Source organism: Heptranchias perlo, chromosome 4 (genome assembly GCF_035084215.1).
Source record: "Heptranchias perlo isolate sHepPer1 chromosome 4, sHepPer1.hap1, whole genome shotgun sequence".
NCBI classification, from domain to species: domain Eukaryota; kingdom Metazoa; phylum Chordata; class Chondrichthyes; order Hexanchiformes; family Hexanchidae; genus Heptranchias; species Heptranchias perlo.
Window position 1 is genome coordinate 103,725,958 of NC_090328.1, and position 13,713 is coordinate 103,739,670.

Sequence of the window (13,713 nt, forward strand, 5' to 3'; positions counted from 1 at the left end):
CCCTCCGGGATTATAGACCCCCCTCCCACTCCGGGATTATAGACCCCCCTCCCCCTCCGGGATTATAGACCCCCCTCCCACTCCGGGATTATAGACCCCCCTCCCCCTCCGGGATTATCGAGCCCCCTCCCCCTCCGGGATTATAGACCCCCCTCCCCCTCCGGGATTATAGACCCCCCTCCCCCTCCGGGATTATAGACCCCTCCCTCCCCCTCCGGGATTATAGACCCCCCTCCCACTCCGGGATTATAGACCCCCCTCCCACTCCGGGATTATAGACCCCCCTCCCCCTCCGGGATTATCGAGCCCCCTCCCCCGGGTTGCACATCCTCTGCTCTTCCCTCCTCGTACAGTGTCACTTCCTGCTAAGGAGCCCTGTGCCGCCTCTTTGCCCCGAGTCCAGGGCGGGCGGACGGCAGAGTCCCGAGTCCGGGTCCCGGGTCCGGTGAGAGAAGCCGGCGCTCTCCTCTCTCCTCTCGATGATGATGATGGTCGTCTCCCTCCTTCACTGTTAATCCCAAGCCATGGTGGCCCGGGTGTTGTTCCGTGCCATCATCATGGGCCCTCCCGGCTCGGGAAAGGAACCGTGTCCCAGCGCATCGTGAAGACCTTCGGACTCGAGCATCTGTCCAGCGGAGACCTGCTGCGAGCAAACCTCCGGAGTCAAACAGGTACCGGGAGCAGCGGCTCGGCCCCGGCCCCGGCCCCCACCGGGGGAGGTTTAACCCGCTGGGAACATCGACACCCCCTCCCCAAAGGCTGAATTCTGTTCGTTGCAAGTTCAGACTTCACTTGTAATTCTGCGCAGCAAATGAATGGTTTTAAAGTGCGGCGCTGGCGACTAATATAATTATATATATTTGCAACTTTAAGTCTTTGCTCACTGCACGATTTGACACAAAGTTTGGTTCAAGAATTATGCCGATTGAACCAGTATGTTTTTTAAAAGTTACTGGAGAAAGGCGGCGAAATATGTGAGAACCGATTATAAGTAAATGTCATTAATATAAAACAATAAGAGAAGCGTTAGTTCATGATGGACGTTGGGTTAACTTTTTGGCTTCAGGACATATATAACGTTGTTTAACCTTCTTAATTGTGTTAAGTTTATTGTAAACAATTTTACAACACCAAGTTATAGTCCAGCAATTTTATTTTAAATTCACAAGCTTTCGGAGATTTTCTCCTTCCTCATTTGCCTGAGGAAGGAGGAAGCCTCCGAAAGCTTGTGAATTTAAAATAAAATTGCTGGACTATAACTTGGTGTTGTAAAATTGTTTACAATTGTCAACCCCAGTCCATCACCGGCATCTCCACATCGTGTTAAGTTTAGTCAGCTTTCTCTCAGTGGCCCGACTCCAGAGACTTGAGCAAGTGATCTAGTCTGACACTTCTGGGCAGCATTGAGGGAGTGCTGCACTGTCGGAGGTGCCCTCTTTCGGATGACCTGTTAAACCGTCTGCCCTCTCAGGTGGATGTAAAAGATCCCTCCTCACTGTTCCTCAGAAGAGCAGGAAAGTTCTCCCCGGCGTGCTGGCCAATATTTATCCCCCACTCAACATTACTAAAAAAAAAACATGAATCTGGTGATTATCTCATTGTTGTTTGTGTGACCAAGTCTTTCTTTCTTTAGTATATCAGGTGAAGCAAGGTTTTTTTTGTAGAAACAGTGGCCTGATATTTGATTTCTATCATCTGTTTCAACATAGAAACTGAGTAGTTGCAACCATGAAGGCACTATGTCAATACAAGTTAACGTAGTTGGGGGGGGGGGGGGGAATTACGTCTCTGTATTTGTTGTTTTTCAGACTGGAAGAACATATACAGTGGTGTTCCCCAAGGGTCAGAACTAGGACCACTGCTTTTTTTGAGATATAATGACTTTGACTTGGGTGTACAGGGCACGGTTTCAAAATTTGCAGATGACCCAAAAGTTGCAAGTGTAGTAAACACTTGAGGAGGATAGTAATACATTTCAAGAGAACATAGACAGGTTGGTAGAATGGACGGACACATGGTAGATGAAATTTAATGCAGAGAAATACAAAGTGATACATTTTGGCAGGAAGAATAAGGAGAGGCAATATTAACTAAATGGTACAATTCTAAAGGGGGCGCAGGAACAGAGAGACTTGGTATATGTGGACAAATCTTTGAAGGTGGCAGGACAGGTTGAGAAAGCAGTTTAAAAAGCATACGGGATCCTGAGCTTTATAAATAGGGGCATCGAGTACAAAAGCAAGGAGGTTATGATGAACCTTTTATAAAACACTGGTTTGGCCACAACTGGAGTATTGTGTCCAATTCTGGGCATCGCAATTTAGGAAGGATGTGAAGGCCTTAGAGAGGGTGCAGAAAAGATTTACTAGAATGGTTCCAGGGATGAGGGACTTCAGTTAGGTGGATAGACTTGAAAGGCTGAGGTTGTTCTCCTTACAGCAGAGAAGGTTGAGAGGAGATTTGATAGAAGTGTTCAAAATCATGAAGTAAATAAAGAGAAACTGTTCCCATTGATGGAAGGGTCAAGAACCAGAGGACACAAATTTAAGGGGATTGGCAAATGAACCAAAGGTGACATGAGGAAAAACTTTTTTACGCAGCGAGTAGTTATGATCTGGAATGTGCTGCCTGAAAGTGCTTATGATGTGGAGATACCGGTGATGGACTGGGGTGGACAAATGTAAGGAATCTTACAACACCAAGTTATAGTCCAACAAATTTATTTTAAAATCACAAGCTTTCGGAGATTATCCCCTTCGTCAGGTGAATGAGTGAAAGGTTCTCAAATCGCATATCTTATATTAGGCTGGGACACCATCACACCAATCAAAAGGTGTCGTTGGTGTTCAGACAGATTAGCCACGGAGAACAGTACGACCCAGTACACTGAATATACATTGTGTCAAATTATACAGACAGAGAGAAAGAGACCCAAATGGCAGAGAGAGAGAGAATATTAAAAACAGATAACTTTTTTTTCCCCTTGCTGTTGGGGTTACGTGTAGCGTGACATGAACCCAAGATCCCGGTTGAGGCCGTCCTCATGGGTGCGGAACTTGGCTATCAATTTCTGCTCGACGATTTTGCGTTGTCGTGTGTCTCGAAGGCCGCCTTGGAGAACGCTTACCCGAAGATTGGTGGCTGAATGTCCTTGACTGCTAAAGTGTTCCCCGACTGGGAGGGAACCCTCCTGTCTGGTGATTGTTGCGCAGTGTCCGTTCATCCGTTGTCACAGTGTCTGCATGGTCTCGCCAATGTACCATGCTCCGGGGCATCCTTTCCTGCAACATATGAGGTAGACAACGTTGGCCGAGTCACAGGAGTATGAACCATGTACCTGGTGGGTGGTGTCCTCTCGTGTGATGGTGGTATCCGTGTTGATGATCTGGCATGTCTTGCGGAGGTTGCCGTGGCAGGGTTGTGTGGTGTCGTGGACGCTGTTCTCCTGAAAGCTGGGTAATTTGCTGCGAACGATGGTCTGTTTGAGGTTGGGTGGCTGTTTGAAGGCGAGTAGTGGAGGCGTGGGGATGGCCTTAGCAAGGTGTTCGTCGACACCGCGCAACAATCGCCAGACAGGAGGGTTCCCTCCCAGTCGGGGAACACTTTAGCAGTCAAGGACATTCAGCCACCGATCTTCGGGTAAGCGTTCTCCAAGGCAGCCTTTGAGACACACGACAACGCAAAATCGTCGAGCAGAAATTGATAGCCAAGTTCCGCACCCATGAGGACGGCCTCAACCGGTTCATGTCACGCTACACGTAACCCCACCAGCAAGGGGAAAAAAAAGTTATCTGTTTTTAATATTCTCTCTCTCTCTCTCTGCCATTTGGGTCTCTTTCTCTCTGTCTGTGTAATTTGACACAATGTATATTCAGTGTACTGGAACGTACTGTTCTCCGTGGCTAATCTGTCCGAACACCAACGACACCTTTTGATTGGTGTGATGCCGTCCCAGCCTAATATATAAGATATGCGATTTGAGAACCTTTCACTCATTCACCTGACGAAGGGGATAATCTCCGAAAGCTTGTGATTTTAAAATAAATTTGTTGGACTATAACTTGGTGTAGTAAGATTCCTTACATTTGAAAGTGCTTAGTGAACGGGGCAAAACGTTCCTTTTTTCAGTAAACTAAACCACTTTAAAAGAAAACATTTTCTTGAGCCTTGCTTTCTAAATTGATTAAAATTGACAAAAATATGAAGGATTTTGTAAAGCATACCAATAATTAGAAACTTACACTCACACACTAACCGCATTTTGTGTGTGTTTACACACACACACACACACACACACACACACACACAGCGTGTGTATACAGGCATGTGCATATATAACGTGTCTATAGGCGTGCGCGGGTCCATAGGCGTGCATAGCGCGTGTCTATACGCGTGCGCGGGTATACGTGTGCGTGGGTATATACACGTGCTCGTGTGTAGCACGTGTATATGTATGTCGTGTGTATATGTATATAGTGTGTATAATTGTGTGTGTAAATGGATGAACGTGTCTGTAGTATGTGTAGATGGACAGATGTGTCTGTAGTGTGTGTAGATGGATGGACGGATGCACGGATGTGTGTGCAGTGGGTGTCGACGGACGGACGGATGTACGAGCGCAGTGGGTGTCGACGGACGGACGGATGTACGAGCGCAGTGGGTGTCGACGGACGGACGGATGTACGAGCGCAGTGGGTGTCGACGGACGGACGGATGTACGAGCGCAGTGGGTGTCGACGGACGGACGGATGTACGAGCGCAGTGGGTGTCGACGGACGGATGCACGAGCGCAGTGGGTGTCGACGGACGGATGCACGAGCGCAGTGGGTGTCGACCAACGGACGGATGCACGAGTGCAGTGGGTGTCGACGGACGGACGGATGTACGAGCGCAGTGGGTGTCGACGGACGGATGCACGAGTGCAGTGGGTGTCGACCAACGGACGGATGCACGAGAGCAGTGGGTGTCGACGGACGGATGCACGAGCGCAGTGGGTATCGACCAACGGACGGATGCACGAGTGCAGTGGGTGTCGACGGACGGATGCACGAGAGCAGTGGGTGTCGACGGACGGATGCACGAGTGCAGTGGGTGTCGACGGACGGATGCACGAGTGCAGTGGGTGTCGACGGACGGATGCACGAGCGCAGTGGGTGTCAACCAACGGACGGATGCACGAGAGCAGTGGGTGTCGACGGACGGATGCACGAGTGCAGTGGGTGTCGACGGACGGATGCACGAGCGCAGTGGGTGTCGACCAACGGACGGATGCACGAGAGCAGTGGGTGTCGACGGACGGATGCACGAGTGCAGTGGGTGTCGACGGACGGACGGATGCACGAGCGCAGTGGGTGTCGACGGACGGATGCACGAGCGCAGTGGGTGTCGACGGACGGATGCACGAGCGCAGTGGGTGTCGACGGGGGCGGCGCGCGCGCGCGGGCGTCGACGGGCGCGCGCGCGCGTGTGGTGAGTGTGTAGGTGTATGTATAGAAATATAGAAAATAGGAGCAGGAGTAGGCCATTCGGCTCTTCGTGCCTGCTCCGCCATTCAATACGATCATGGCTGATCCTCTATCTCAATACCATATTCCCACTCTCTCCCCATAGCCCTTGATGCCTTTTGTGTCTAGAAATCCATCTAGCTCCTCCTTAAATATATTCAGTGACTTGGCCTCCACAGCCTTCTGTGATGGTGAATTCCACAGGTTCACCACCCTCTGAGTGAAGAAATTTCTCCTCATCTCAGTCCTAAATGTCCTACCCCGTATCCTGAGACTGTGACCCCTCGTTCTGGACCCCCAGCCAAGGGAAACATCCTCCCTGCATCCAGTCTGTCTAGCCCTGTCAGAATTTTATATGTTTCAATGAGATCCCCTCTCATTCTTCTAAACTCGAGTGAATACAGGCCGAGTCGACCCAATCTCTCTTCAGGCGACAGTCCTGCCATCCCAGGAATCAGTCTGGTGAACCTTCACTGCACTCCCTCTATGGCAAGTATATCCTTTCTTAAGTAAGGAGACCAAAACTGCACACAATACTCCAGGTGTGGTCTCACCAAGGCCCTGTATAACTGCAGTAAGTTGCTCCTGTACTCAAATCCTCTTGCAATGAAAGCCAACATACCATTTACCTTCCTAACTTCTTGCTGCACCTGCATGTTTGCTTTCAGTGACTGGTGTACAAGAACACTCAGGTCCCTTTGTACATCAACATTAACCAATCTATCATCATTTAAATAATACTCTGCCTTTCCGTTTTTCCTTCCAAAGTGGATAACTTTACATTTATCCACATTATACTGCATCTGCCGTGTATTTGCCCACTCACTCAATTTGTCTAAATCGCCTTGAAGCCTCTTTGCATCCTCCTCACAACTCACGATCCCACCTAGTTTTGTGTCATATGTTAGGTGGATTTTAAGGAACGTCTTAAAGGATGAGAGAGGGGTGGAGAGGCAGAGAGGTTTAGGGAGGGAATTCCAGAGCTTAGGGCCTAGGCAGCTGGAGGCACGGCCGCCAATGATGGAGCGATGAAAATTGGGGATGCGCAAGAGGCCAGAATTGGAGTAGCATAGAGATCTCGGAGGGTTGTAGGGCTAGAAGAGGATTACAGAGATAGAGAGGGGCGAGGCCATGGAGGGATTTGAAAACAAGGATGAGAATTTTAAAATCGAGGCGTTACTGGACCGGGAGCCAATGTAGATCTGGGAGGACAGGGGTGATAGGTGAACAGGACTTGGTGCGAGTTAGGATATGGGCAGCAGAGTTTTGGATGGACTCAAGTTTACAGAGGGTAGGTGGCTAGCCAGGTGACCACTGGAGTAGTCAAGTCCAGAGGTAACAAAAGAATGTATAAGGCTTTTAACAGCAGACCATTATAGTAGACTATTAGTTGATTTGACAAGGCTCATTAAATTGATGTATGTTAAAACTGGCATTGCCCTGCCAGTAGTAATTCTGGATTAAAGAACAGAAAAGGCTGGAAATACCACAGCAGGTTAATCAGAACCTGTAAAGAAAAAAGATAAGAAAGGACTTGTATTGATATAGCACCTTACATGACCTCAGGACATCCCAAAGTGTTTCACAGCCAATGAAGTACTTTTAAAGTGTAGTAGGGAAATATAGCAACCAATTAGTGCACAGCAAGGTCCCACAAACGGCAATGGGTTAATGACCAGAAAATCTGTGCTTAGTGGCATTGGCTGAGGGATAAATATTGGCCAGGACACCAGGAGAATCTATGCTCTTCTTTATATATTGCCGTGGGATCTTTCATTTCTACTTGAGGGCAGACAGCATCTCTGACACTGAAGTGTCAGCCAACCTTATGTGCTCAAGTCTTCGGAGTGGAACTTGACCCCATGACCTTCTACCTCATAGGCAAGAGTGCTACCACTGAGCCAAGTAGGACACTGTTTATGATGATTGAGGTGAGTACCCTTCCTCAGAACTAAAGGCCGAAGGATAAGCAGGCATTCCCCAAGAGGCAACTATTCATGTGTGAGCCGTGACACCTTGTGTCGTCAAGCTATTTGACTATGGAAGGGACATGACATCTGATCCTGTCCTCATCTGACACTGCACGTGCACTTCCAGTAGAGGTTGCTGGATAGCAGTCAGGATTGTGAATTGTGGTCAACTCCCCCTTTCCACCCATCCCTGCTTTGTTCCATTTCTTTCCCCCACCCCTAACCTGGAGAGACTTGGGACAATTATGTCAGACATCTTATAACTCCCTGCAGAGATCTTGTAACTGATCATAGACTGGGAGTTTCCTGATCTCTGGCTCAACTACTCACTAGATAAACACGCTGAGTTATTAGTGGAGCCCTTTCCTAAAGTTAGAAACTTAACAGTGGCCCAGAGGCCAACATGGCAACATTTTTTAACAACTAAAATTACTGCAACTTTTTAAATTTAAATGTAAGTGTAAAGTCCAACTCCTTGAGAAAGTCTGGCAGCAGAAGCTGAAAACTGAACTGATTCAAGTTTGGCTTCAGTTATACTTCATATTTTGTGCCATTGTGAAGTGGTTTCACTGTGGAAGTGTGCAGTGTAACTTATAATACTGTACAGAATGAAAATATCTGAAGTCTTGTGCAAAGGTTTTAATTGGGTTAGTGTAGACTCATGTTTCTTTGAACTTGTCAGGATATCTTTCTAGATCAATCACCTTCTTCACCAATGTGGATCGAATCATATTCCAGAAAAAGACCAATTGCATTCCACCAATAAAGTTCCCTGACATACAGCATTCTGACAGTTGCCCATCCACACCACTGTGTATCATCAAAAATAACATTTATCAACTGAAGCCTTGGAAATTCAGACTTTCATAAGTTTAACCATTCCACTTTCCAGTCTCTCCAAACAACTTTGCTCCCCAACCTTCCATGCAGGGCTGAATGCTCCCCCATCCCTGGTCTCAATGACCCAGGTACACCACTCCACTCTCCCAATACTTCACTACCCAGCTGAGAATGGACATTCAGAATGGACAACCAAATTATAACTCCAACAAGCCACCATACAGCCTGGTTTCTGGCATAATACGTGGCCAGAAAGGATACCTGAACTGTAAGGCTACTGGATTACAATTTTTTGTTATGCATTCTTGGGTGTGGCTGCAGCTGACAAGGCAAGTGTTTATTGCCCATCCCTTGTTGCCCAGTGGTTTGATACAATGTAGTGGCTTGTTAAGCCACTTCAGAGGGCAGTTAAGAGTCAACCACTTGGGTGTCTGACTGGAGTTACTTATAGACCAGACTGGGTAAAGATGGCAGTTTTCCTTCCCTAAAGGATAGTAGTCAACCAGTTGGGTTTTTATGAAAATCCGACAGCTTCATGGTCACTTTTACTTATCTCCAGATTTTTTAAAGTGAATTCTCAAACTGCCATGGTGAGATTTGAACTCATGTTCTCTGATTTACTAGTCAAGTAAAATAACCACTATGCTACTGTACCCGTAGAATTCTAGAAGTCCAGGTGACACATTTTCCCACTGCCAGACCCAGGCAGGCCTATCTCTATATCAAACCTTTATTTTAATTTGTGTATTAAAGATAACAACAACTTGCATTTATATAGCACCTTTAACGTAGAAAAACTCAATACAGGCATAGACTGTATTTCTAAGATTAGCTTTCTACTTTTATTTGTTGTACAGAAGCTAATCTTTACAAGGACTACCCCTTCCAGAACTAATCTGACCACTGTGATGTCTAGTTTAGTCGGTAGATGTAGCTGGTTTAGATGGCATTGTCAGATAAAATTATTAGTGGCTCGCGGGGAGAAGTTATCAATCCAATGATTTGTTGCATGTTTAAAGCTGCGTGACCTCACAATTCATTGAAACTGTCAATCAAACGTAACCTAATCAGTAATTCGGTTAAAGGAATTGCTAGATGAAAAAAGTCCAAGGTCAATCTTACAAAGAATTACAAAGAACGTACAGCACAGAAACAAGTCCATGTCGGTGTTTATGATCCACATGTGCCTCCTCCCATCCTCCTTCTTCTAACCCTATCAACATATCCTTCTATTCCCTTCTCCCTCTTGTGTTTGTCTAGCTTTCCCTTAAATGCATCTATGCTATTCGCCTCAACTACTCCTTGTGGTAGCGAGTTCCACATTCTAACCACTCTCTGGGTAAAGAAGTTTCTCCTGAATTCCCTACTGGATTTGTTAGTTACTATCTTATATTAATGGCCCCTAGTTCTGGTCTCCCCGCAAGTGGAAACATCATCTCTACATCTACCCTATCTACCCTATCAACCCTTTCATAATCTTATAGATCTCTATCAGGCCACCCCTCAGTCTTTTTTTTAGAGAAAAGAGCACCAGCCTATTCAGTCTTCCCTGATAGGTATAACCTCTTATTTCTGGATCATCCTAGTAAATCTGCACCTTCTCCAGTGCCTCTATATCCTTTTTATAGTGTGGAGTCCAAAACTGTTCGCAGTACTCCCAAGTGTGATCTAACCAAGGTTCTGTACAGGTTTAGCATAGCTTCTCTGCTTTTCAGTTCTATTCCTCTCGAAATGAACCCCAGTGCTTGGTTTGCTGTTTTTATGGTCTTATTAATCTGAGTCGCTATTTTTAGTGATTTGTTTATCTGTACCCCTAAATCTCTCTATTTCTCTACCCCGTTTAGACTCTTATTTTCCAAAGGGTATGTGGCCTCATTATTCCCACCAAAATGTACCACCTCACACTTATCAATATTGAAATTCATTTGCCAATTACACACCCATTCTACAAGTTTATTAATGTCTTCCTGTATTTTGTTGCAGTCCTCTTCAGTATTAACTATACCCCCAATTTGGTGACATCCGCAAATTTTGAAATTGTACTTCCAGTTCCCAAGTCCAAATTATTTATGTATATGGTGAACAACAGTGGTCTCAGCACTGATCCTTGTGGAACACCACTTCCCACCTTTTGCCAGTTTGAGTAACTACCTTTAACCCCTACTCTGTGTTCTTTGTTTTGTAACCAGCTTGCTATCTATTCTGCTATTTGTCCCCTGACTCCACATGCATTGACCTTAGTCATGAGTCTACTATGCGGTACCTTATCAAAGGCCTTTTGAAAATCCAAATATATTACATCTACTGCATTGCCCTTGTCTACACTTTCTGTTACTTTGAAGAATTCAATATGGTTGGTCAAGCATTGGCCTTCCCTTTTGAAATCCGTGCTGACTATTCTTTATTATATTTTCAGTTTCTAGTTGTTTTTCTATTACATTTTTGAGTGAAGATTCCATTATCTTTTCTGCCACCAGCGTTAAGCTAATTGGTCTATATTTCCCTGGACTTGTTCTATCTCCCTTTTTAAATACAAGAATCACATTAGCTGTCAGCCAGTCCTCTGGCACTATTCTCTTTTCTAATGATTTTTTATATATATATATGTAATAGTGCCTCTGCTAACTCTTCCCTAACTTCTTTTAATATGCGTGGATGTAATCCATCCGGACCTGGGGTTTTATCCTCTCTAAGTTTGATTAGTTTATCAATTATCTCCCCCACTTTCTATCTTCAATGTCTTTACATCTTTTTTGATCTCCACTTCTAATGTCCTGCCCACCATATTAGTCTCCCTGGTAAATACTGAAGCCATTTCGCTGTCATTATCTGTGAGTTTATCGTGTGTATCCCTTAGTAGCCCTATCCCTATCCTGATTTTTCTTTTGTTATTTGTGTGTCTGTAGAATACTTTATTTTTTTTATGTTCCTTGATAATTTAAATTCGTGGTTTATCTTTGCCTTCCTAATTATTTTTTTGACTTCTTTCCTAACCTTTTCGTATTCCCATTTGTCATCCTCTCCTTTGTTGTCTACATACTTAGTATGCTTAGTTCACCGTCTACCATCCTGGCAGTCGCACGATACAGCAGTAATGGAGCTGTTGATTAGTCGTATCAATAAATCTCTATCAATTAATCTAAAACATACCCAAACATGACGCATGGAAAACCCCAGTGGTGGAGAGCTTTGGGAACCATACGTCCATAGTCACGTTTTTCCTCCAAAGGGGGAAATTATAATGGGGAACAAAGAAATGGCAGAACAATTAAACACATACTTTGGTTCTGTCTTCACAAAGGAGGACACAAATAACCTCCCAGAAATGTTAGGGAACCCAGGGTCTAGTAAGAGGGAGGAACTGAAGGAAACCAATATTAGTAAAAAAAATAGTGCTAGGGAAATTAATGGGGCTAAAGGCTGACAAATCCCCAGGGCCTGATAATCTACATCCCAGAGTACTAAAGGAACTGGTCCTGGAAATAGTGGATGCATTGGTGATCATCTTCCAAAATTCTATAGACTCTGGAACAGTTCCTACAGATTGAAGGGTGGCAAATGTAACCCCACTATTTTAAAAAGGATGGAGAGAAAAAAAAGGGAATTACAGACCAGTTAGTCTAACATCAGTAGTGGGGAAAATGCTAAAGTCTATTATGAAAGATGTGATAACAGAACACTTGGAGGGCATTAACAGGATTGGACAAAGTCAGCATGGCTTTACGAAAGGGAAATCATGCTTAACAAATCTACTGGAGTTTTTTGAGGATGTAACTAGTAGAATAGATAGGGGAGAACCAGTGGATGTGATGTTCTCGGATCTTCAGAAGGTCCCACACAAGAGGTTAGTGTGCAAAATTAAAGCACATGGGATTGGGGGGAATATACCGGCATGGATTGAGAATTGGTTGACAGACAGGAAACAGAGAGTAGAAATAAACGGGTCTTTTTCCGGGTGGCAGGCAGTGACTAGTGGGGTACCGCAGGGGTCGGTGCTTGGGCCCCAGCTATTCACAATATATATCAATGATTTGGATGAGGGAATTAAATGTAATATTTCCAAGTTTGCAGACGACACAAAGCTGGGATGGAATGTGAGCCGTGAGGAGGATGCAAAGAGGCTCCAATGTGATTTAGACACATTGGGTGAGTGGGCAAGAACATGGCAGATGCAGTATAACGTGGATAAATGTGAGGTTATCCACTTTGGTTGTAAAAACAGAAAGGCAGATTATTATCTGAATGGTGATAGATTGGGAAAAGAGGAGGTGCAACGAGACCTGGGTGTCCTTGTACATCAGTCGCTGAAAGCGAGCGTTCAGGTGCAGCAAGCACTTAGGAAGGCGAATGGTATGTTGGCCTACATTGCAAGAGGATTTGAGTAAAGGAGCAGGGATGTCTTACTGCAGTTATACAGGGCCTTGGTGAGACCACATCTGGAGTATTGTGTGCAGTTTTGGTCTTCTTATCTGAGGAAGGATGTCCTTGCCATGGAGGGAGTGCAACAAAGGTTTACCAGACTGATTCCTGGGGTGGCAGGACTGACGTATGAGGAGAGATTGGGTCGATTAGGCCTATATTCACTAGACTTTAGAAGAATGAGAGGTGATCTCATCGAAACATATAAAATTCTAACAGGACTAGACAGACTAGATACAGGGAGGATGTTCCTGATGGCTGGGAAGTCCAGAACCAGGGGTCACAATCTCAGGATAATGGGGTATGCCATTTAGAACCGAGATGAGAAGAAATTTCTTCACTCAGAGGGTGGTGAACCTGTGGAATTCTCTACCACAGAAGGCAGTGGAGGTCAAGTCATTCGATGTAATCAAGAAGGAGATAGATATATTTCTTAATGCTGAAGGGATCAAGGGATATGGGGGAAAAGCGGGAACAGGGTACTGAGTTAGACGATCAGCCATGATCATTTTGAATGGCGGAACAGGCCCGAAGGGCCGAATGGCCTACTCTTGCTCCTATTTTCTACATGTTTCTATGTAAAGCATGCTACACTTACCACATATCATGTCTCAAATTACTCATATACTATATCGCAAAATGTTATTTTCTGAAAGAAATCTATCTAATTTAATTTTGAGTGAATCAACACTAACTGCTTCCACCGCCTCCCTAACCTTATTTAGTCTTTAAGACTTGACAGTCAGGAGACAGGAAGAGTGAGTTTGGAAAGAGGGCAGATGAGACAGGGGAGAAAAAGAGACAAACCTACTCTCCAAGTGATGTTGCTGCAGTGATTTGTTCCAGGATGCCAACTCAAACTTGAGAAATCTATCCAGAACAGTCACACCTGCAAGATTTCTGGAATTTGTAAGCTGTTCTGGTGGAGTGATTTGAAAGGCCAGGTAGAATTTATGCAAACAGGAAAGTTCACTGCTCTT

At 45.2% G+C, this 13,713-nt stretch overlaps 1 protein-coding gene across 1 annotated transcript in view; it reads left to right on the plus strand.

The window, feature by feature from the left end:
* The first annotated feature begins 422 nt into the window (after positions 1 to 422).
* LOC137321169 (GTP:AMP phosphotransferase AK3, mitochondrial-like) overlaps positions 423 to 13,713 on the plus strand; it is a 36,349-nt gene continuing 23,058 nt past the window's right edge. Inside the window, 2 exon segments of the mRNA XM_067983429.1 lie at positions 423 to 570; positions 573 to 671. Coding sequence (XP_067839530.1) covers positions 525 to 570; positions 573 to 671 — 145 coding nt within the window. The 5' untranslated portion in view covers positions 423 to 524.